General features: G+C 42.1%; 1 protein-coding gene across 1 annotated transcript; it reads left to right on the top strand.

Annotated features, from left to right (window-relative positions):
* Positions 1-202: 202 nt before the first annotated feature.
* Positions 203-26,295, top strand: LOC111264280 (uncharacterized; the record flags this gene model as incomplete). Its single annotated transcript, XM_022840035.2, is given in 17 exon segments — positions 203-564; positions 1,187-1,558; positions 2,061-2,608; positions 3,291-3,584; positions 4,763-5,152; positions 5,658-5,933; positions 6,128-6,358; positions 7,160-7,522; positions 9,054-9,411; positions 15,990-16,198; positions 19,336-19,494; positions 20,088-20,248; positions 20,539-20,667; positions 20,884-21,225; positions 21,453-21,642; positions 22,025-22,163; positions 22,424-26,295. Coding segments are annotated over 17 exon segments (4,479 nt in total). The 3' UTR covers positions 22,473-26,295.

The raw sequence follows: 26,295 nt of genomic DNA, 5'->3' as shown, positions 1-26,295 counted from the left end.
GCAGAACTTTGATAAACGATTTGGTTTCACGTTGACGGTCAAATACAGTTCAATACGTAAATATTATGGAGATATGTAGAAGTCACGATCTGCCTCAAGGTCGAACTGTAGGACTTCAATTTTCCAACAGGCCTCTTAATGTCTTAAATGTCCGAAAAGTCGAATTTAGAGAACAGCACCAGCACTGTTTACGCATAATCAGGTATCCGGCTGCCGTTCAGTGGATGCACTCAACGACGTGTGGCGTGGTAGTGGATACTACGATCAGGCCACGGGGCACCTGCCGGAGTACTCCATGACACTGGATAACCGGCACAGCGCTCATAATCACCACTATCGAGGGACAACATCCGCGCACATCGGGCATGTCATCGCTCATGGCGGCGTGTCAACGACGCCGCGGCCAAAATCGGTAGCCACAGATGTTATGACGCATCAGGAACCGACGGACGGAAGCGCCAGTATGGTTAGATCGAACACTGTCGGAGGAGGCTTAGAAGATGTAGATGCAATGCTTGTTGGTCCCATGGCCACTTCAACGCCATTGAACGTCAGCAGAAACAGGTATAATAGGACTAGATGCGTGTAGCTGAAGTTCACACGAAAAAGTCGCGTAAACGAGGCGGGTATTTCTCTTTTTTGTTGTCCTTCTATTTGCATCTCCAGTGCGCTGTTGGTCTTGAGGGGCATCTCCTAGTTTAAACGATGGCATAAGAGATATCTCAAATTTGATTGAGTTACTTTCGGCGGAACATGTATTGAAGCATATGGCTGTGGTCGCGGCTTAAAGCGAATTTACCAACGATGTCCATATCTCGCCGCCCATTGGGTGTTACGTTTGCACAAGTGAGATATATCACGCACGTACGCAGCCACAATATTCTACCAACGGTCTTTTCTGTCTAGCACGATTTATCAAGTCTAGAAGTAGTACGTGACTTTGTTGTACGCAAATGTATCCAATATGCAAATTGTCATTGTCCTTGCTACCATTTTTGCCCGTGTCTTGTCCTGGCAGTTTTCGATCTGTCAATTCGACCCCTGTTTTGACTCAATCTAACCACGTTCCGTATCACTATGTCTTCAACCTTTCCCCACGCACCCCATCGGTCGGTGTGTTCCCTTCTATCCCCCCCCCCCCCCCCCGCCGCTCCCACATTATTACTGTAATACGAATCATTGACAGGTGTAACTGTCACTGTTCGTCGTCCTCTGTGGACAACCAAGAAAATCTGGCAGACGTCACGCAATACTTCATGCAACGCTCATTTGAGGAGAGTCTGAGTCACTCGGGTCGCATGTCTGCCGCCCGCCGGGCCCTACAGAAGACCGCAGCAACCCAGACGGCTACAGCAACGGCAGATAACACGACCTGCACCTCGGTCACTCCCACATCCTCGCGTACCCCCGAAGTCCCTCCGGACTACCTGACGCTTTCGCCGCGTACCGCGCAAGCATCCGCTTCGTCTAGCCGGAAGTCCTCAAGGAGACGAAATGCGAGCAGGGATTCAAGCTCGCGTAAGGCATACACATCAATAGATTCTGACACTGACGAAAGGTAGGTGAATACGGATTTATCGATACACGAGAACGATCGTTGTTGCTTAATATAGTTCCATCCAGTCGAGAATATGCGCAGTTAACCGGCTGGAACAGAAGCTGTCTGAAATAGATTGGCCCAAAAAACAGTTCCCATGTGCCTCCTTAAGAGACTTTAATTCCAGAATTGTCAATTTGATGTCTTAGTATAGTATATCAAAAATCCACATGGAAATAAACAAACATAACTTGGTCCGTTTTTCGCTAGGAATAATTTTATTTAGGCACTTTATTATACATAGCATTGGGGCGCGTACATAGATATACATAATGTAACTCTGTTTAAAAGAAGTCGAACCACATGCATTCGACATTATTATTATTACTTAATGATTGAGCAGATTCTTTTAGCTGGCTTTTTTGAAGTTTAAGCACCACACTTAAGAAACAGGACACTGTTCAGTTAGCGCCAAGTCACACCACGGTGCTCGATTATGCTGTCGCCGTGCTTGCTTTTACAGTATTGACGATGAACTCATGGAAGTGGACCTACATAGCACTCAACAACGGCTAATGGCCTCGAACTCGAGGCACTCGTTATCGAGCTGCCACCCGTCTGAGCAGCTAGAAACTAGCTCCAGTCCCGAGCACAAATCACAATCTAGCCAGAAACAGCTGGCTGCGTGGACACACCGGCGCTCAATATCGAAAGAACAGGTCGCAGCGTCCTCCTTCGACGCCTCTTCAACCACACTCACTACCGTCGACGCACTCCTAAACGTCTCGTACGAATTAAACGAAGACTCATACCAAGGAGCAGCAGCTTCGCCCCATAATTCTGTTGCCACCGAGATATGTTCGCTTGATTCGCGGCACGCTGTTCAGGCGCACTCTGGGAAGAGCGCAGCACAACAGCCCACTGCCGTTGCTTCACCCGCACACGAAAAGCGCGCCCGGAAGGGCCAAGGCGCCAGAAGAAGCCCATGTATTGACAGTAATAACCCTCAAGTAATGTCCTATGCTCAATACCTCCTACAACCCGCGTGCGACTTCCCAGAGGAGATAACGGGTAAGTGAATATGTTCAACGGTGCGCTGATAAGATCATCTAATATAACAGCTGGTGTAACCTTGTTTTGTTGTTATTGAGTTCACTCGTGGAGGTCACTACGTGCTTTAGGTGAGCTCGGATCAGTAAAAGCCCAGCAAAGAAATTAACACTGACATACGGGTATTTTGGTGGATCAATTTATTCAGATTTTATATTAGGCTTATGCTTATTTTTCTGCGTTTGCTGGGTTCTTATATGCTGAGTGTGCATGGCCATACCCCGCTGCAGGCAACCCGAATAAAATAAGTTGCCTAAATAGTAAATATTATTTGATATGGGCATCATCTGATTTTCGGTTCGCTCCAACTCCTAATGAAGTTGACATAATTTTAATTTTCCTAATTTATTTTGATAACAAGACTCATTACTATTTGGTTTCGTGTAGAGTATTTTCTTATTTGCCTAAAAGTTGGCTCAGAACTCCAGCATTCGCTTGTTACTTATATAGTGATGATAGTACCTGATTGAGAGACAGAAGCTAGCTTAACGTAGTACGGATGTCCTATATCATTAAATTCTGTTGATTGAAACAATTATAACGCTGCCTCAAGAAAAGTTTATCCTTCTCGATTGAACCGTTAAAAGTATAAACGGTTAATATCAATATATAGTCTCTTCTGTCAACACCCTCGATTCTGTAGGCAGTTTTAGCGCAGAAGTGCTCAACGCCACAGGCGCTGAAGACCTAAACTCGCCAGACAGCGAATCCTCAAGCAGTCGCTTCACCGAACGCGAATCGTCATGCAAGAGTTCCACCTCGAGTTCAGCGGGGGTCCACAGGGAGATGGCCCGAGGCTCCCATAGCCTTCAAGGTAGCGCAGGAGCTGGTCAAGCGAGCACCCAGGAATCGAATACCCGAGAGGCCTCGCTCGGGCTGCCCCTTGAGGAGGTCAAGAGCGACAGCACCTCAGCTGATTATATCACAGCTACCGAAGGTTAGTAATTTAGATCTTTCAAGTACTGTTTAGTGTATATGTTAGCTTCTATAATTAGAACCCTGAGAAAAAAATATATCTATTTTTTTTAAGGAAAATAAATTAATTACATCAAACGTTATAGTAGTTTCAAGGCAACACCGCGTCTTATTTGAGAAAAGACGCACTCTTTCCAAATGAAACACGATAAATGGCAGATTGCCAATTGTATACTGTCCAAGATAGAGCATAGATTTGGTGACTGAAACCCTAAGTAGATAGACTCTTAAACAAATAATATGCCAAAATTAGCATAGATCACGAGCGGCATCCTTCTAACAAACATTTAATATATAGAGATTGACTGCACTAGCCAGTTATTCAAGCTGAACTTCTAAAAATCGATTAGTCAAAGAGATAGAATGCCAAACAACCTTCCCTCTTCCACTTCCATAGTTTTTGCATTTTCATTGCCTCTTTCCTAATTTTAATTCCTATTTTGTTGTGAGTTTCGACGATTGAAAGGTAGGGCTGTTGCACCCGATAGATCAGTTCATCATTCCATTGAAAAGCACATAAGGACCGCCTCCATCGTTCAATACCCTTTATACAAGCTAGATCCCAATTCACTTTAACAAGAAACGACAATGTTTCGCTGCACCCTCCACTACTAGTAGCCTGAATATGACGCATCTCTTTACCGGGTGGAAAAGCACAGGGCAGGCTACAGCGGTAGTCTGGACTTTTGTGCGATGAGTGTCTGAATTGTGTGGCCGGCTGGGCTGAATGGATTCACTTAGAGGTGGGTTAGATCCGGAGTGACTGGGCTACTTGAAAGGGATAGCTGAGTGAGCGGCTGCCGCAGGCGGACACAAATGTGTTCCTCAATGATAACGCAATAAATTAATTACCGTTTGCTTATTTAGTGTTTCCTTCTACATCTGTTGTCTGCTGTCAGCTTTTACTTCTATAATGGCGTTAATGACCATACTGCCGTCCTCTTTTTTACTTCACCACCCGTTGTACTATTGTTTCTGAACTACTGCCTGACGTCGACACCACCACGTAATGGCTACCATCGTTCCGCTTCGGCTACTACAACAACCGCCGTACAACATCGTGTCGTGTATATTCTTATGCACTTACTTACTTTTATCGTATTGCATGTACGGCACGGGGTGACACGTTGCGTCCTAAAGGCAAAAACTCTAAAACGATTACGAAAGGTTTGTCTTCGCACGAGGGCAGCACCTCATTGGAAAGCGCGCCCGAGATTAGCTTGTGCCCGGGAACGACTCCAGGAGAAATAGCCACTTCGGTGGCACCAGCTGGCAGTGGGCGCGAGCGAGGTCTCGAAGCTCTCGACCTGCCTTCGCCATCAGTAGAACTGCCGCAGCCAGGAGAACGCCATAGAGGGGTCGAATTACCACTCTCGAGCGAGAGCGAGGATGACTCGACTAAAAAGGACGACGAACGCGAGCAGGAAACAGGAGACAGAGAAGACGACGAACCTGAAGCGAAAGCTATAGACAACGACGACCAGAGCTCCGAGGGAGAATACTCACTTGGGACGGCTGAAAATATCGAAGGTAAGCGCGTTTGTGGCGAACGCCTGTAGTTTACGCAGGAAATAAGCGTAGATACAGTAGACAATAGGTTGAAGATGGTGTACAAACAAAAAATGAATCGACAATGTATTCTATATAGATAGTGCCTAGAATAATATTATACATTATTTGTAAATGTTTATAAATATATATTATAAACTCTAAAGAATTAAAGGGTGTACTAGTTGATGCAGATAACTTAATTGGATTTTAGTATTTTCTTAAATATCTTTTCTTAGTAGTAGATCGCTTAAGAAGCAAATTTGTCTAGGCAAAGTTGAGTGTTCTCAGAATGCGTCGGTTTACAAATTAAACGAAGGCAAAGCAACAAAGCTAAAATATAGGTCGGACCACCGGAGCGTTTCGAAGTTTTTTTCCAAAAATGTCTTTGAATATGCATTGCCAATGGAGTCGACATTTATGAAATGTACTCTATCAAATAGTTTTATGGCACATGCACTCACTGTGTGGCATATCGGCATTGCAGGAGAGACGGATAAATCGGACGATGATGCTGAAGAAGATGAAACACTGGGACGGCGCGACGAGGAGCCTATGGAGTGTATGGTCCCCACATCGTTGACGATGCTCCCATCTCCTATTGAGACTTCGTCGCCCAAGACGAGCCATAAGGGGTTTTCAAACAACGAGACCCAGCAACAACAACAACCGACTCATATTTGCGAAGTTTTTGAAGATGAGATCCACGGAAAAGCGCTAATTCTACCATTAATGACCTTTCGGGACGTTCAGAATGCCCTAGGTAAAGTGTTCAAGGAAGAGGGTGTATTGGTATATTGGAATCAAATCTTTTGTGCAATTAGGACTAGCTTAGCATTCTATAAAAACACTAATGTAGCCTATATTATTTGTATGTTATATATTCGTACAGCGAATGAAGTTTCAATATGTTTTGTTTCATATTTTTATGTGTTTGATTAATATTGATATCGTTAGGACGAGCCGAGCTCCGTCAGTACGACGAGCTATCGACGGTATCTGAAGTTTCTGAAGAGAATTCAACATCAGAACATCAAGTGACAGAACGCTATACGCCAACGAGTTCGTGTGGGTCTACCGGTACAATTAAGCGAATCTACCGGCGGGCCGACTCTCCCCAAAGGAAATACTTCCAGGAAGTTCATAACGAAGCTAGCGTCCTCGACCAGGATTCCACGAACCTAAAAGGTACGTTGAGACCAATTTATAATAATGAGGTATTGCTGTAGCGGGAGAGAAGGTTCAAGAGGGTAAGTGTATCGGTGACATACCTCTCGGAGAGCTGATTAAGACATGCATCCTATACGGCCGCTGAGACCGCGCTAATGAAATGGCTTCGGCAGTTTAGTGTAGTAAGTATTGAGATCATTTGAAAACGCAAACGATCCGTTAGTCCTTCCCCGCTTGAGATGGTATAACAGTTTTTCGCTCCTACGACGCAGAGAGTTTAGCAGAGGCACGGGCGCTGGTAGTCGCCAAAAAAAAATAACATATAGGTGGTTATGTGTGTTCTGTAAACGGTCGGATACTTTGGTCGTCCTTTTTAAGCAAGCAAAGCTGTCACAATAGATACTTGACTTTAGCAGGACAGTCGAATGTGGCATCCTATACACGGATTCTTACCTAAATAAACGATGTTTTTCTACGGGAAATTCATTGAGCAATAAAGATCAAGTCGCAACTTACTTATTTCTGGTGGGCAACGCTAGGTAGTAGACCTTTTTGAAATGCCCTTTTTTCTTACTTTAGGGTGTATCTATGAACATCCTTCATTGCATAAGCCATTCGTTCTGACAATGACAGAATGTCAGTTTATCATTAGTAGAGCAAAAAACTCCTTAGTGGAACAGGGTTAAATTCGGCACGTTTTTGGCACTAACGTCTTGGTCGCTGTATGTATGCATAACACGATATTTAGTGTGAACGTTGCTAGCTTGCCTTTGTTTCATTTGCTTTGTTTACCCTTCTCCTGCTCTTGATCTTCAATAGATACGTCATCCGAGCTAAACGCATCAAACGATAGCGGCGGAGCCTGTATCGAAGTAACGCCAAACGACAGTGCAGATTCTCTTTCGATGACGTTCAGGCCGGAGGAAATACCCGCTATCATGTACGGCCCCGTTGGCGGCAAAACAGCAACAGTTGGCCCACAGACGACAGCGGCCCCAACAACAGAACGTCCCCAACCAAAAAAAGAAGCAAGTTCGACAACGACAGCGACGTCGCAAGGTGGTAGTGCCGCTGGGTGTGAAGCGAAAACTTCGGATGAGATTGTCGAAAGACCCACAAAAGTCGATCAGCCTGCGATACCTTTGACGAGTAATGAAACCCGTATGCCAGCACCTCCGTGTGGTGAGTTTTGCTTAAGATAAACTAAATTCATCGTACACCGGCGGGTCTTTACTTGAAAATCAGAAAGGGGAATATTGTCATTTAGCCCACGGGAACAACATAATGGATTGGGTTGGGTGGGGTCGATTCGACGTTTTGGCTAGATATTACTAAGGAAAAACCTTATCCGCTAAAATAGCTGTTAAGCTTAAATGGACTTCCATCAAGATGCACCTAATTCCTGCTCTCTTGCGTATCCATATAAGATAGCAAACATTGAACACTCAACAAATTAATAAGAGAACTAGGCCGAAAACCAACCTACTAAATCAGGCTATTTATAGCAATATATTGAGATACCTAGGTGCAGAAACTAAACAAACTCCGATCGATAAATTTTATCACTAAGTGTCTGATACGTACATTCATAATACGTAAAAGTTATACTTTTTCAAGTAGTAGAACAGAATGAGTTTTGACCGCTGAATAAGACGCCATTGTATAGAAAGCCGTGATGTGAAGAGCGAGCATGGGTCCATTCTCTAGAAAATGGTACAAAAGTTACGAGTAATATAAAAAGAAAGTTAGAAATAATACTTGTTATGGTTGTAGAATTACTTTTAATGTACGTAGAAAGCGTGAGGAATTATTCGCAAATCGGTGAGATTTCCACTGGCGATATAATACATGTTGTATACGGGCAGAGCTTCAAAGAAATCAGACTTTTTACTAGCTATAGTTAAGGGAAAATCATTAATATTATTAATTATATAAAAAAAAAAGAACAAAAAAAAAATGAAGCGTTAAACATATCGTTCAAGTTTATTACAAATAAATTTACTAGTTTAATCTATTGCTTAGGCCTGCAAGGATATGTAGCTTCGTGCAGCCACATTCTAGGACGTGTATCAAAACCCAAAGCAGATTCCCAATAGAATATAAAATGTACAATAGTGCAATTTTTTATTTCGTTTTTTCTACGTGAAGGAATTCAATTTGTTTGAGCCTATCTCATAATTAGCGGAATTGCGATTTCATCTATGAAAACATTAATATTTATTTTAGCCCAACCCTAAATATTTCTGTGATTCAATGGCTTTATTGCCTTACGTACTGTTAAGCATAGATCTAAAGAAGTCTTTACTATAATAGTTCGATAATACAGGCTTCTCTGATATATGAATGGGAGATATGATGGATATAAAGATTTATTACTTGGGGGTGTTGGGAGAAACAGCTTCCTTCCTTTGATTGTTCAGTCGTTTAGGCTGCGCATTTGCCTCCAGACATTTTTATTTTAGCAATCTTATAATGCATAGGCTGGCTAAGTCACTATACAACAGCGCCGAGAATCGAAGTTCCTCAGTATGAGAAGCAAATGGACATTGGAAATCCTGTCTCACTTTTAATGTAAAAGCATGGAGCAAGGCATATCAGATTACACAGCTTACTAGACTTACTAGGCAAAAGAGGTCAGAAAAACCACATACAAGTTTTATATAAAATAGCTCAGTTGGTATCCTTTAATTAACAACATGCGGTGATAACTCAGCATCGGCCCGGGTGACTACGGTCTCGGCCGAGATTCACCAACGCGGATCAGCTCATGATATCAATTCAAAGGCGTCGCCAGCTGGATCATCATGCCGTAACGGGGGGTCGCCACGTAGCGACGGTGTTGTCATGTCGACAAATAAAGATCACCAGTATCCCACTGTAGCAGTTTCAGCAGCTGTGGTACCTACAAACCGATCAGCGCCGGGGAGGCCAACTGAGTCCGGCCCTAAGGAAGGCAGTAGTACCGAATCCGGAACTCCATCATCAACGCCGACCAGCAACTCCAGTAGCAGCGATCGAAAGGAACGCCAGAACGCCAATGGCGACCCGCCGCCAAATACGAAGAGGAACAGGTATGTAGTATGCACTGATGAACCATAGCTTACTTCGTTTGAGTTTAATAACCACACATAATAACATAGCAAATTAAGGCTTTCTTAATTCTAATTAGATACATATAGATGGACTGTAACGTTTCCTTATATCCGCTCTACGACCACAAAGCCAGTTCATTAGTACCCCATTTTTTAACCGGTCAATCGCTTCACATGTAATGAACATTCTATATCAGAATTTAACGCATTCACGTATATGTTCATTATGTACAGCTAATTTATTTTCTCATTATGCATTATACTTTGCACATCAAACCTTTCTTATATGTGCTCTGGCCCATCGCGCATTTTCACTGGAGGGAATTGGGTTTCTTGGACTGCCGGGCTGCCGATTGGTCATCCCGTGATGATTCAACCATCACGAGGTGAGGCTAGGCACAAGGAAAAACTAAAGTGCCTGCCGCTATTGGTACGGGAGGATGCTTTCTGCGGTATTAAGAGATGAAGCGACAGTGCGCTTCCCTGTTTAACTTCGACGGATATTATTAGTCTGACTACGTGTGAGCGAGTGCTTTTCTTTTAAACCTTGTTACCATGCCTGTTCAGGGCTACTAACTTCTTGAGAGACAAATAGTTACTTTAACTCCCTGTAATATTTTACCAACTTTATTGGCATTGCATCGGAAACGTTAAGGTCTAGTGCTAGGACATAAACGTATGTTTGACCTGAGTATTGGCTTATAGATTTGATAGTAATAAATATGTACCTTATTGGCGATTTCGGCTATGTACTGAGAAATAAATTGCTTCAAATCCGAAATCGTCGTAGGGTATTGCACTAGACGGCTGACTTTCACTAATTACGCTATCTGCATAGAGTTCAGATGGCTTCTCAGAGATATTGTTAAACCACCGTCGACGTCCTCTTTCGATGGCCATATCTCTACGACATTTAGCGTTGCCAACGACTTGTGCCTATTTTTGATGGCCGCAGCGCGATGTAAAGGCCAACTATTGGCATGAAAAAAACCGCTTTAAACTGAGTTACCACCCGTTGCTTAATCGACAGTGCTCAACTGGTCGGTGTTCAGTGGCCGCTTCCGATGAATTATCATCAGTTTTTTTCTAGCTAAAAGTAACTGTTTAGCATTAGGATCTTGTCAAGTATTGGTTTAAAATTTGACGAGATTTCAACAACAGATAATAATAATAATAATATAATCTTTGCACGAAATAAACGATTACCACGAAGCAAATCACTCGATTAAAAGGCACTGTATTTTGATTTATATATTCTTCATATTAGTGCCTGCACTATACATAGCATAGTGTTTAATGTTTTTGTTACACGCAACGCGAACATACCTGTTCGTTGTTTTTTTTTCTTAGCTTAATCACGAATGTTTAGGTTTTCGTTATGAAGCAATGTTTACTTAACTTTTTAAGCATCGGCGGCCTTATCTTAGATTACTTCTTGGTATTTGCGACGCAACACTTCTGACGGCGACGACTATATCTGGAAAATAGGAAGCTTTCGAGAAACAGACAAACATAACAACGTCCTGGCTCAAGCCTGTCTGGAGTTTATTTATCGGGTCTTCCCGAAGGATCGTACAGCATACGCTTAGCTCGAGTAGTAATCAAAGCGAATTTTCACATTCAGACATTGATAACGGTAAACAGGCCAAACAGCCGATCGTATATGTACACTCACAAACACATTTCCAAATATGAAAATACCATTATGAAGGGTAACCAACGGCGTAGCGCTATATTATATTGTATCTTCCTCCGTGTGTACTACAAGAGTAAGTTGCTCTCTTCTAGTGGACGACGAGATGCCGCCCAGCCAAGTCGAAATTTTTATTCGTGACATATTTTTCAGGCGATTTAATGTCTGGTCGAGATCCCTAGCTTAAATCCTAAGGAACGACTGTGTGTGTGATTGATTTTTACGCACAAGCAGAGTAGAGTTAATGGGCTTTTTATCGATATCTAAGTGTATATTGTCTATAATCCGTAGATGATTCATGAGCAAGATAAAGTGACAGTGGCGTCGTTGGGGTGCAAAGTGTAATTGCCAATTTCGCCTTTACAACTTTAATTAACTTGTGATATCGCCCTTGTCGAACATAGATTTTGGACACGGGTTCACTTTGGTTCAAATCATTTTAATTGAAAACCAGAAAGTGAGCGTATTCAACGTCTAATTATAATTTCAAACAAAAATAATAGCCATATTGCTGAATGACAAGGATCGAACAACTCTTTAGTAAAAGTTTGCTAGTCGAAACAGCCTGTTCAGTAATCAGCTCCGATGGTTTACATCGTCACTTCTGCTGGGCCCACTACCTGACTGTTAGACCGCTATCGGCATTTCTGCACAAGCTGAATGGGTGGTACAGAAAAGGAAAAAGTCACTTACTAGCGAACGATTTAACGGTTGCTTCTTTCGACGATGTATGTCCCGAGTGATAGCTTAGTGGGTAACGTGTTTGCCTAGTAATCTTAGGGATACGTTGTGGTTTGGGTTCAAATTCTGCCATAGACAGCTTTTCCTTTGTGGTGGGGGCTAGCCGTGTGAAGGAACTCGAAACATAGTAGAGGGTTTAGCGTAGTCAGTGAACAATAACAGCGACTAGAGTACAATCTGCATAGAAGAATCGATGGCTGTGTTATCGAAAATAGGTGACTTCATAGCTTAAAAAGCCACTATAAAACAAGTGGCTGCGAATCGAAAACTCGTCTCTGAAGTTTCAAAAGGCTCTATACAATAGTAAATACCTAGCCCTGAGGCATCTTCTAACCGCGAACGCACTTTCGGCCAACCTGACCGTCTCACACATTAAAAGTGCACAATGAGTTTATCATTTACTGGATCGTTCGTAGATATTATGTTTTTTAATCGATAACGTACGTCGATACGTCCCAGTGAAGTAGCAATTACCAGCTCGTTTCTAGCCGCGCCATCGTCAATATAACGCAAATACAAGATATGCAGGTTTTGCACAGGTTAGGTTAATTCGAAAGTGTCTTTTCAATAACAATCTTAGCTAGTAAGCGTAATTTTTAACAGTAGATAGATTTTAGTAGCTCACGCGACCACCTTTCAAGTCAATGTAAAATACACAGAGCTCTATAGATACAGATAAGGTAAGTTTCTAGATCATTTTTCAGACATTCTAATAGATAAATCCAGCTCACAATATGAGTAGCTATTAGAATCATAATGTATTCACTTATAGTCGTTTGTTACCATTAGACTATATAGGGCTCTGATCATCAATGTATTGGTTCTGCCATTGATAATAGGATCGTTAATATGTGCTGCCTATACAGACGCGTGCAAGCTTACACATGCAGGAATGCTCTAAATATGCGGTAATATGCACAAATAGGATAGGAACGATGTACGATAACGACACGCCGACCAGTTTTCTTTCTCAAGCTAATATTTTCTGCATTTTAGGAAGGCATTTCCTAGGTTAACAGCGGAGGGCAAATACTAATTACTTAGTATTATTCTTGTTTACTCATCTTATTACGTCGCTTACTGGATAAAGCGAGTCCAACAACTAAGATTCCTTACCATCTTTATAGGCAACTAATTTATCTGTAATGACTGCTGTCTAGGCTAGCCCTTTAATAAGGGTTCTGTTTCGACTTCTTTCGAACTTAGCCCGAATTCATAGTACAGCGGTTGCCTCCTAACGACCGATTCACGTTTTTATATCATTTTGAGAGAAAAACCTGCTTCAGGTAACAAGCAGCTATAAACTTACGCAGGCTGAGGTGTGTTCTCTCGTTATGTGTAGTCTTTCCTCCGAGCTCGAATTTTTCGCCTTTTTTACGAGGTCAAAAGGAAATACGTCTAATGCCTTATATTGACGTTCCTCATACTAAACGCCAGGCTTTTAGCTAGTTACAGAAACTAGTTAACGCGTAGCTTCGCGGAAACATGTCGCGTTTTCGTACGCGCTCGCTCGTTGTGCTGCCACCAGACCTGGTCTTTTGCGACCGACGGGCATGCGTAACACGCTTGAACCCGCATATATTAACCTAAATGAAAGGCGCCTTTCAGAGACGTAACCATAACACGGAAAATTACGGAAAAAAAAAAGAAGTTTACGCGTACGGCATGCATGAATTCAGTTAGGAAACTTGTTATACTGCTCCGGAGGCTGAAGGTGCGAGAAAGCCAGCGGAATACGCTTTTTTCATTTCCTTGGCAAGGGGAAACAGGTACAATAGGCCATTATTTTCGACGTGTTGAGATCGTTCATAATAGACTTGGTGAAAGCCGAGGGAAACCATAGTAGCTAAGGTAAAATCGTCCAGTCGATGAAAGTTGACTTAAAGCCCTGTTTACAGTTTCGCTTCCGATCGGATCAAGCTGCCGCCTGCTATCTTTTGGGAAAAAGTGACTATGATCATCGTATAGAAGATGTCGGGACGTGCCGTTTTGCAAGTCGATCGGATAACATTCATAATAATAATTCCATACTGAATTGCTACCGCATTGCCTCCTAGCGCGATTCTCGCTCGCTGAAAGGAAACAAGTAGAAACCTAGTAGCCGTGGTCCAGTTGTCAGCTGTATACTGCAATGTCTCAAATATATAATATATATGTATTGATATTTATTACAGTAATATAGGCCAAGTGGAGAGGGTTGAAAGGGATTATTAATTTGTACCTTGTGCTGTAAACTGTACGAGCTTCTAAATAATCAAATTATGTCCTGCTACGATTGAGGGTTCGAGAATTTAGTATTGTAACATTAATATACCTAAATATTCCCTATCGTTTGCATGCAACTCGTTACTTTCTGGTATAACGTAAACCATTGCCTTTACGTCTGCCTATTTTGCCATTTTGGTCAATATGGGCACAGAGTATTGTTGTGTTTAGCTGGCTATTGAACGTGTACGTGCACGCCCATTAGCTGATGATGCCGCAAACAGGTTCGCTGTCAGTACATGGTACGACTCTTATTTCCACACCACAGGTCGTCGTGTCATCGACCCTATAGGATAAGGCCGTTCGGGTGTAATAAGAAAAGAATGATGAAGTTACGCTTAACTTTCGTTCTGTCCACTTCTTCTACGATATACTCGTACGTCATAAACATCGTCAGCCATGTTTTTATGACATAAAAGCACTGTCCCATCTTCCTATCCGACAATGTATCTCCCAGCTTACTGCCCATCTAATGTAACCTTAACGCATTTATCGGACCTCTCGATGCCATTGCAGCATGCAAGTAAAGCTGTTTACGACATGTAACGCCAGCAAACACCGTGCTTCGACGGGGAGGAAGATATATTGACTCGCGTGTAGACATGCTCAGTCTCAAGCGAGTCGCATCTAACGCTAACGTTTAATGCGTAACCAGCCTCTCATCTTAACACTGAGGGAGACAACAAAAAGATACCCTCGGCAGTAGTACACAGGCGTTATTCTTTAAAGAAGGCGTTTGAGGGACGAGCAGAATTCTCCCCTGCTGCTTTTTCATCCCGATGAGCCCACAGCGATGTCAGCCTCTCACCCGGCAGCTACTCATTCTCATGTGCCAACTCCGCCCTAGGGTGCCCGCTCAGCGGTACCACTACCGGCATCGTTGTGTACCCCTGTGTACATTTTCATACGTAACACTACTGCTACTGTAGCGCTATCCGCCAGATCTCCGATGCACCCGCAACCCTCCTTCAGCAAGCACAGTGGCGTGTCACATTAATTAGGCGGTTAGGGAATAACAGCACGAATGTTCAGCACCCAGCACTAACACCGCGAACACTCCTTCCTTACGGAGTTCGCCAATCGTTTTCTAAGGACGGGCACTCACGCCTCGCACGCGCACGCCGGAGGTAACGGGAAGGAAAAAGGGGAACGCATGGGTACGAGCAAAATTCGAGTGGAGAGAGACGGCAAAGAACAGCAACAATCTTGTTTGCTTTTTTTTATCCATTTACCTTTTTCGATACGATTAGCGCAGTATAGAAGTACACACTGTTGCATATGAGAGGCTTGTGTGTGTCATTGTTTAGCGGGAGACTCGTCTTCAGGAAATTAACGTCCGCGCACATCCAGGCCATCGCTTTCACGTTCCCTAGTGCTAACGTAGACGAACCGAGTTCGGTTTTTATATACCTAATACTTGCAACTGGGTTGGAACGAAGAGTGCCGATTTTGATGGTAGGGCCTTAACAAACAATGTTCTCGAGCATTTATTTCTTCGGTTTACGCACTAGACCTTCTTTTACGGTAAATTTTCGAGGCTCTCCATATTGCGTGCTGACTAATCTTAATTAACCTATTACTTCGATTTCTGCATTTATTCACCGTGTAGAATCTGATCAAGTAAAAAAGCTGTCTTAGTAACAACGGGAAGGTAGTAGACGTTACACCTAGGCGATAAATTTTACATATTTTTCAGATGCAGGCTATATGACACTGTTTATCATGGCATGCGTAAAACTAGCTTGAGGATGTACCAATCAATATGTGCCAAGTATTGTTGAAATTTCTTAAACTATATTTTCAGAGTAACGGTGCGCTTACTGAAAAATCGATTACATATTTTCATGTCTGTCGATAGGACTCATTCTCGTGGGAGCATAACAGAGAGCAGCGTAACCACGCTAAACCAGTGCATCGTCACTTCATCGCAGCGCCGCGAGGACAATGAGGATTGCGGTATACACTCAGATTCGTTCATCTCTTCGAGATGGATCTATATTTCGAAAGAGGACGAAATGTTGGCGTGGAAATCCAACAATAATAACGCCAAAAATAATAACACCGAAGGTATTAAACCAATAAAATTACGAGTACCTATCTCAAACTTCCACTGATCAGATCTCGATTTAAATCTTACCGATTCTTCCTACAGACATCTTTTATAACTCCACCATAGATACGTAAATTCTACTCGAGGCAAACCGTCAAAATAGATTGACGGCACAGTATTGCCTTCGATCATTGCTGCTGTTTGCCGGCGTTTTCCATATACATGTGCATGCTTCCGTATGCTAAGAGACATATGGTAACATGCGTCTCGCGTTTTTTTTTTTTTTTTTTGATATTCTTTTATCTTTTGCTATTAACGATGTCTATTGTACTCCTGCACGGCCCCTTCCTTGTAACGCATCAATTGTTTAAACGCTATTTGCTCGAGCGTATAGATTAAAATATGGAAGTAATGAAAGTGAAATTAATGTTCGTCAAACCTGGGATTTTGGCGACTCAAAAAAAGGAAAAAGAAAGTCTTGAAAAAAGAATCCAAAATAAAAATCTGCCAGACAGTGCGCTCGGTCTGCTGGTTGGTAGCTAGGCTATTTTTACGGAGCCTGCCTGACAGGTTTCGACTCTTCTCGGCAGAGAGTCTCGGCAGTTAAAAGCTACCTCAGATGTCGAAGGTTTTATTTTCGAAATAAGCCTACGGAGATTAACGACTCATGTTTTATCTCAAAAAAGCACTGAAATAGGCGAACCGTAACGTTTATTGTTAACGATTAGAAGGTTGAAGTTCTGATGCTCATAGAATTCATCTTCAACATTGGTTATTTCTTGTGACTCGTAACGGCTATGCCAGTTGTTTGCAGTCGCTTTTGGGCCGACACAGGTATTGTATGGGCTAACCGTAATAAACGTAGAACATCTACATAACGCATATAGAAGATCTGTTCGCTAAACTATATATATATATATATAGTTTAATTCTATACCTGATCATTTGCGTCACAGATTGCGTGCGAGCAGATTACTCTATATAAAATGGTTAATAGGAACGATAGGCTGCGACATTTCCTGCAGACAGTATATCTTTTAGTTTTAAGGATTATTTCTCCCTAGATTTCTGCAAATATGCTGATTGTATATATTGAAGCTACTCTCTAGAATATCGCTGTAGGATAAAATCGTGAGACCGTCCCGAACCTCAGAGACAAAGGGCTCGATGACTCCAGTAGTTTCTAATCCGGAGAATCATAGGAAAGTTTTTGCTCACTTTCCGACGTAAGAATGATAAGAAACTTTATATATAAGCAATATATATAGAGTCCCGCTTCCCGATAGTCTACAGAATATGAGGGGAGCTACCCTACTGAGAGATAGACCATCGAAGTCCTGCAAAGAAACATTTGTCATTGACAGACGGTTTGTTTCGGTTTTTTTTAGCCTATTCTTGTACCAAACCAGTTATTTTGCTACCTATAAGAAGCGCATATTAAGAAAGACAACCTAAGACTAATTATGTCAGCGGACCTTTATTAAACTTGCAAATACAACTTACGTTCGATGATTGCGGGCAGACTTTTCAGATGAATTGCATATTCGCATTTCGGTCATTGCTGTCACGCCGAACCTTCTTTAGCCTTTGGTACTACCGGTTAGAGATCATGCGTGAAATTGTGGGTTTTATCTGTTGTATTACCGATATCCCTTTCTTTTCGCTTCCAGTACCTTTCGAGGCCCGGATTATCTTTGCGCTGACGAATGATTGTTGCGGTACGTTGTGGTGAACTTCCAAACGCTCTTAGGAAGTGAGGTTCTGAACAGTTGGAACGTCTTATAATGACATCATTTTTAGATGTTGTTTTGGACAATTTTGTTAGAGTGCTAATTATATAAATAGAAGATTATTACGACTATCTGCCTTATCAATTTAAATCTAAATTTTTGCAAAATTTTCTATATTCATACAAATGTTTGTGACCTCACTTTTTCACCCATCTTGTTGATTTATCTCTGAGTTAATTTCATTTCAAGCCAATCCCTGAACCAATACGATGACTGAGTTGTTGCTACAACTCAGCTCGCTCTTGGAAAACCAAAATTGGTCGTTCGATGATCGGCATTAATCCTAGTCTTATTGTAAGCAGTAGCTAAGAAGCCGGATGTTTTTTCAGTTATCCGTGTGCGCGAAGTTTCCGTTTTTTCTTGAAGTCAGCCAACTTACAAAACTCCAATACATCCGAGCGTGTTTTAGTTTGTTTAGTCGGTAGCGTGTCTTTTGCTCAAAACCGATTCCCTATATTATGCCTGCGTCGGAACGGCTTGTCTCGCCGTTGTTATGATCCAGGCTGGACACGATCGAAGTATAAACCACTTACGAAGAACTTCGTTCTTTCCTTAAAGCCTGCGCTAATAGCGCTGTTACATCTTCCATCTAAAACATACATCCATTAAATAGAGAGCTATCCAGATTTTGAATCCAGACGCAGCAACGCTATATATAAGTCTAAAAATATCTCTGTAATGTAGAAGTTGCCCGTCGCGGCTCGAACGAAATAGGAAGAAATCTTCTATTGACTGCGCGTATAGCCCACAGTTATATGTGGGAGGGAGGAAGAAAGGTTTTGGGGTCGATGTTTTTATACCTGTTCGTTAAGACAACTTAGTAAATACAGTGGCTAATGTCATTTAAGGCGTTATTATAATCGTCTTCGTTGATGGCAACAGAAGAAACAGCAGCATTATTTCAGGTTTTCTTAGAAAAGTACTATAAAGGACTTTCGCGCCCAGTGTCGGCAGTCAAATACTAGAGCCGCGCTATAGGTCCTTCGGGTACCTTGAGCGATGAGCCAGCTTTTACCATTCGATGTGGGAAACCCACTGTGGCAATAGAGCGTGCATTTTAAAAGGTAACAGAACGTTTGCGTTAACCCAGAAACTTGACCTTCGGTCTATACAAGTTGGCTGGCTGGCTGGCTGGCTGGCTGGGTTGTTCCCACTGCAGAACAATTCTATACAAGCCTAAATTTGTGCTGTGCCTAGTTACGAAGTTAATGAATGGCCTTCCGCCTGGCTTCTTTGTCAGCTGGATTAATCTCCTACAACACATCCATACCTCGTGTCAGCTGATTCTGTAGAAAGGCCGTACTTTTTTACCACTTGGATATGATTCGCTTACCACATAATCATTTTCTGGGCTTCGTTTGCAGAAAAAGATGAAAGCTTAATCATCAAGACAAGCGTTAGTCGATGCGACTCAACCGAGTCAGAACGGGCTTTCCAGAAACAATACACTACGATCACGCATCGAATGATTCATCGAAAGGCTAGCCTCGAGATGTACAAGCGAGTTACGCAACGATCTTTAGGTATAACAACACTAAATTTCGTTAGATGCTTCGATCGTCTGCAAATAGCTCCCAGAATACGCTCATTTTGTTTGCGTATCGTTGCGATACGTCGGACAGAGACTTACGTCAAGTAACAGCCAATCAATATATCATCACTGCCAGCACTGTCCTAATATTAATACTGTAAGCAGTCACTAATTAGACTAAAATATAATAACACCTACTTATCCTGATCTAGCTGACTAACACATAAAACCACCGATTGATCATTTCAAACAGGCATAAGATAGTTGATTGGAATACTGATACTTCGAAATTTGTTGATCTTATGGACGCCGATATTTGTTTGAACACAATTGAACCCTTTACGGGTAGGTACCGCTTTGGCAAGGGGACGAAATGCGAGGAAAAGCGAGAAAAAATTACCGGTCTTTAGCTAGGATTCAGATTCATTGTAAACGTCCAAAAGGAAGTCTTCAATACGGGTTCAATAAGAGATTCGTTCATTCTGTTTGCAGCACTAATTGATCTGTGCAGAGTTATTTTTGTTTATTTTGTTGCACTAACGGCGTGGACCGTGTTTCACCTGGCTTTTTTTTTTGCGCGAACAGAGCCAACGAAAACTGTAAAGATCGAGCGTCAAAATGGTGAATTTGGATTTCGCATCCACGGCTCGCGACCTGTCGTTGTGTCGGCCATCGAGAAGGGCACGCCCGCGGAAAGCTGTGGACTCGAAGTTGGAGATATTGTCGTATCAATTAACGGAGTCAAGGTAAAAAAAAAAAAGACGGATCGACTTCATGCGCAGTCTACACCAAGTGGATCGGTTTACGACTTGATGCACAGGGATCAAATGTTCCGAAGTATTGCTTTATAATCCATCTAACTTGAGGTTCAGTAGCAAAGGTAGCACATAAAGACTGCAACAAAGTTGGGTGAGAGAGCCCCGTTTCCCGGCAACTGCTGCGTATACATACATAGAGAATAACGTATGTGAGACGTGTTATGTGCTATAGGATTGCTCCGTATAATACGAATATGTCAGCGATCTCGTAATTGCAGGTGATGGACGCCTCTCACACCGAAGTGGTCCGTGTAGCCCACGCCTGTGCGGAGACGCTTAAGCTTGAATTGGCTCGTACGTGCCACATTCTTGCGCCTAAAGTCGACGTACCTGAACCAGAGATGCAGGCAAGTTAAAAATGCCTTTCATCTATTTACACAAAAAAACTCATATAGTTCCATAATCGGTAGATCGTAAAGAGTCTGTAAAGAGGAAGATATATCGTGATAGATTAGGGCACATGCACGTTTGATTATCGCTAAACTAATCAGTCTCGAGCTGCTGCTGAATGGCCTTTTACATAGGTTGTCTCCGACAATTTAATTGAAATCTATGGTCTTCAGGGCTTCCTTCAGCGGCTCTCATCGACCAGCTCAAGTCGTCGTTGGTGTAGGCGATGGTTCGTTCTCAAGAAGAGCGGCCAACTGTGCTGGTTCATGGCGCATGGGGAAAGCGATCCATTGGGCGCCCTGATGACAGATAACCTTCGGGTAGAGCGTGTTATCGAGCCAGGCGCAGAGCATGCCTTTAAGGTCACCTTTACCTGCAGTGCAAGCGGTGGCAATAACTCCAAGAAAAATGGCGCAGCATCTGTCGGAGGTGGTACCTACTTTGCGGCGGATGACGAGGACAGCGCCACGAAGTGGATAATGGCCTTCAAAAAAATGGCCAGCCCCTCGCTAACGGTAGGTTGTTACTCGAATGTATTTCGCCTTGTTATGTCTTAATTTACCTATTGCAGCCAATGAATGATTTTATTGCGTATTTATACTTGATAACGTTCCACGATCCGCAATACTTTACTGGCATACAAAATTGAACTTACTGTATATCCGTAGAACAAACTGTAAAATTATTTATTGGAGAAGGAGAATTTCTAGCTGCCTGTTCTAATTGCCACGACGTGTTACAGCATCAAGAGCGGTATCTGGAAGAAGTGAGGGAGAACCTTCAACGACCAGTAAATACAATGACACAGATAGATTGCCAGGGGTTTTTGTGTAAATATTCCGACAGGGCTGGAGCCTGGAGGAGCTACTATCTTGTACTCAAAGACGCCTCGCTGTACATCTATGAAGATAGAAATGACCTCAGGGCTTTAGGTAATTAACGTTTTACTCCATATCGATGTGTGTTTTTATTCACTTGAACGCAGATTATTTAATAGACTGATTATCTAAGACTACCTCTACATTGCTGGATATTGCAGTCACGTTTCGGTGTAGTAGTCGCTCATAAAGTGCAGATATTTTATCTAGGATAAGTTTTACAATACGGTCTATTTTGGTGATTAGTAAGTGTTACCCAGATGAATGTAAAGGCGCAAATATATTTCACATATGATTCGAGTGAATAGACTGTTGCACTAACAGTATTAACTTTCAAGTTCAAGTCGAAGGGCCCATGCAATAATAGGCCAGTATTGCGCCAGGTATGCAAGCCCATGCTCGTATTGAATTTTATTCTTTGCCCGTTGGATTTTAGGCGTATATTTGCTTCACGGTTATCGTGTACAAAGCTCTTCAGCCATGGGCAAGCGAAATGTTTTCGAGGCTATTGCCCCTGGGTCTGCTCTCACAAAAAATCTGCTATTTTTAGCCGAAACCGAACAGGAGAAAAAGAGGTGAGGAGGATTTGTCAAAAATGTTCATACTTTGGAAAAGATAACTTACTGTCCCTTTATTTAATCAAGCAATTATTTTTACCTTAGTCTCTTTAACGGAAAATACGTTACAGAAACCTCTGCCTTATGATATTATGCCGTCTTATAAACCTTATGCTACCGTGTCTATTATCGATCGTACTAGTTCAACTTAATCAGACTATTTAATTTCCGTTCACCACTTCTATTTATATGTTTCATGGATCTGCCGTATATTCCAGGTGGCTTGCTTCGTTAGAATACTCAATAGATCGGTGGCTGAGGCTTTGACAAGCACCGCTTGTACGCCCCCAGGCTGACAAGTGCGGATGATCGCGGCGGTGTGTCATAGCAAGGCGAGACACCTCGACTTTTAGCAATGGGCGTAACGTGCAAAGTGTTATCTCTCGGACCTTGGCGTCACTCGAGAATCTTGCTCGTTCGCCTAGCGGAAAGGAGCAAAACTTGTCGGAGCTGATCACTTTTCGAGTTAAAGTTTCCGCTCGGAATTGCTGCTACAGCAGCTGTGGCTGGCGCCAAGTTGAAAGCTGTCAGGAGCAAAAAGGACACAACCGATTGAAAAGATGGGTGTATTCATTTTTCGGACGCCACTCGCGTCGAATACGCTGCTTCACGATGTTTGCACGTAAATATATGTCAACGTTCCATATTGATTTTTGACTTCGAACACTACTGGACATAAAAGCTGCATTTAAAGCTAAATGCCTAACTGATTACTATAGCTGCCATTGTCCATTGTTAGAATCCATTGTCTGTTCGGATCAGATAAAGTCAGTTGACTTCGAACCGAGGCTACCCATCGATCAGTGTTCCTTCAGAGAAAGAACGTTCCGTAGAAGATATGTATGTGAAGTAGAAGAAAATGGCGCGCACACACACACACCCACCCACTTACGCAAATAAAATCATACCGCCCCAAGACGAAAGCACCCCCGTGTGGACAACGAACATGCGGAAAAAGTCAGCGATGCCAAAACAAATACAAGTTCTACAAGCATGCACGGTGTGCGGAACGTTTATCCACTGCTTTCCATAAAGCAGCAAGCGAAACGCCCAATAAAACAGAGACTATATGTGCATTGAACAAACAACTGACTTGTTAGGGGCTCGTATATACGTAGAGTATAGCTACGATATTTCTTGTAGTATATGTTAAGCCTTAGAAATTTATTCTAGATCATATTTTACCTACATATTTCTATGGAACAAGGGGAAACGAGAGTGGCTTTGTTAGTTTAACGATAATGTTAATACTGGTAAACTGGCAAGTTGCGAGTAGACGGAACCAGATAATTACATTATTCCGACGTTTTTTCTTTTGTTGTCCGTCGCAGCAAAAACGGATGTTCTATCACCGATAAAATTAACCGAAAAAATAATGGAAAAACAGCGAAATGTATCGACGTGCATTTTACGGGAATAATAATAATAATAATAATAAGAAATTAATGGCGAGATATCGAAACGCGAAATGGGATTTCCAACCAATGAGAAAAATAATCATTATCATTACTCTTCATATTTTTACATAGATCTAGCTGGATATTCCTGTTGGTAGTTGTCTCAATGAGCCGTGTCTTTTCGCGAATCCACGGTTTATAATTGTATTTGCAATATAGTATGCATAACCATGCCCCCCGCAGCACTTATATGTGTCTGGAGATCTTGGCCTGATGAGAGGCGAAAACAACCCATTATCAAGCAGCGAAGGACAAAATGATGAATAGCAGAAGTATAAAACTAGTTAAAATGTAGCAATTAATGAGGACGACGGTACGATCGTTTTGCTCTACGAATCATTGCCGATACTGTAACCAACGCCATAATTATCATTATTTCAATAATAACAACTGTTACATTGTTGTCATTTACAAATAACCATCATCATTCAACAAATATACACATATAAACAACAGATTGATGGACGTCAGTTTTTTTGGAATCATCATATTCAGACTACACTGCATATTTGAGAGATTCAACGTGCTTCCTGAAAGTGGCAGGCAAGAAATGTGTGAGCTTAAATATGAAACATGATGACACGCCTATTTTGGCAGGTAAACAAGACGGAACATAACGGCCAAGCAGCTCAAGCGCCGAGCTGTCATGATTTCAACGTCACAAAACGCTGTATCAAGCGGACTAAGAACGTGAGACCTGGGGGATGTGAGGGGGAAACGTAAGCCATTGGTAAGGATTACAGGATAGTAGACAAATCAATGATATCTTTTGGCGAAGGACAAAATATGGTGGCGACGAAGGACGAGTAACGAAGTAACACGAGTTATTAAGAAGAAAAAAAAGCTTAACGGTTTTGCAAGAATTCCGATAGACACGAGGCTGCAAATTGGTGGGGTCCATTTTAATATTCCAATACACCACTCAAATAATTATCAGCGAACAGTTAATACCAATGATCGAAATTGACTTTAGTCACTACGACGTTTTTGTTCGCCATCTGATTAGTTGGCCAAACTGGGTCCTTATCACTTGACAACTGACGAAGCTATTGTTGGCAGGCCATGTGGGGAGGAAATAATTTGATGGCTTTGAAAAAAAAACCTAGCCACGAAGTGGATTAAAGAAAGTCGTCGCTTACTTATTGATATCTTTTGTATTTTGCCTTGAAGACCTTATACATATTCACCTACATTAAGGCTAGCATTCACCAGTTCTTACATAGCAGCCTTATAGTTATTTTACTAGCCAACTATGATATATATATATATATATTGACAATAGAATCCCCTAACAGACCGTTCTCATTAGTTAGCGGTCGTTACTCAATGACAGACAAATACTCATAATAACAGCCACATTATTATACAGAATAACGAACCTATTTGAGCGTACGTAGCTACTGCAGCTTAAAGGCAAACAACTCCATGTGACTACGAAAACAGAAAACGTGGACAACTAACGGTAGGTAAGCAGCTGATGAGGTCCTAGGCAAAAATGACTTTTACAGAAAAAAAAACCCGGGTAGGAGGCAATACTATGAAGCATTTACGTCGATGCATGAATACGAAACAGCGACGCCGATGACGGCGTATACGCTCTTGAAAACTGCGCGCATCCTGCGTTGTCCGCAATAAACCTTCATACAAAACATTGTCCAAATCGAATAACCCACAAGTGGAAAAAGCCTCGCGTTTGCAGCCGCCACCAGGGTGTAGCAGAGAAATATAGAACGATACCTCTATTATGTTTGCGCGAACATAGGGAATGGGAAATGGAATGAACGTGCATGTGTGCGAAATGAGAATATATAGCCATGTGTAGGTGATTGAGGGTCGAAATGAACAATTATATAGACGGAAGACTCAAACGCGACGGAACAGCGTGTTATTAGTTCGTTCAGAGTCTGTTTTCGAACAGAAATCGCAGCAATTGGAACCGGGCACAGCTCGAAAATGGCCATGCCCCACGAAAAAATCGAAACTATTCCATTACTATATATATATATATATATATATATATATATATATATACACGTGCTTAGCGATGGTGTCTAGAAACTATGATTACTGATAATGCCTCGTTCATACAATTGACGAAGAACGTTGACGAGCATCTGTACATTAATGAGGTTTATATATGGTTGTTGTTGACTAGAACGTACGGCAGAAGCGAGAGAAAGAAAAAAAAACATGGTGTGACGAAGCAATTTAGAAAATTATAATAATGATCATAACTACGAAAACGAAGATGGTGTAATTTGTTAGCGTTAGAGGGTTTATTGTGCAGTAATCTAGCACATAAAGTCTACCTCAGTCCTTTTCACAATTCACTAGACATGAGCGACATCGATTTTAATAAGACGCCTATACGCTTCCCACCACCGAGGCTCACTGACGATACGATCCTGAGAAATTAAAGTGAACTATCGAGCATTTGCGGCCAACTTGCCAATGCAATAAACGTACGGCGGGATCTCAAATGGAATGGTAGCGCCTTGCCCGGCCCTTCTGAACAAAGTGAGGACATAGACAGCGCCAAAAGATAACAAACACAATAAACACACGCAAGAGCATGACGAAATGTGTGATTCTAGAAACATTAATAAATTTTCTCACTGTCTACGAAATACAAA

This window comes from Varroa jacobsoni, unplaced genomic scaffold, assembly GCF_002532875.2.
Source record: "Varroa jacobsoni isolate VJ856 unplaced genomic scaffold, vjacob_1.0 scaffold_842, whole genome shotgun sequence".
Classification (NCBI taxonomy): domain Eukaryota; kingdom Metazoa; phylum Arthropoda; class Arachnida; order Mesostigmata; family Varroidae; genus Varroa; species Varroa jacobsoni.
The sequence above is the reverse complement of the archived record's forward strand: the minus strand, read 5'-3'. Positions and strand labels throughout refer to the sequence as shown.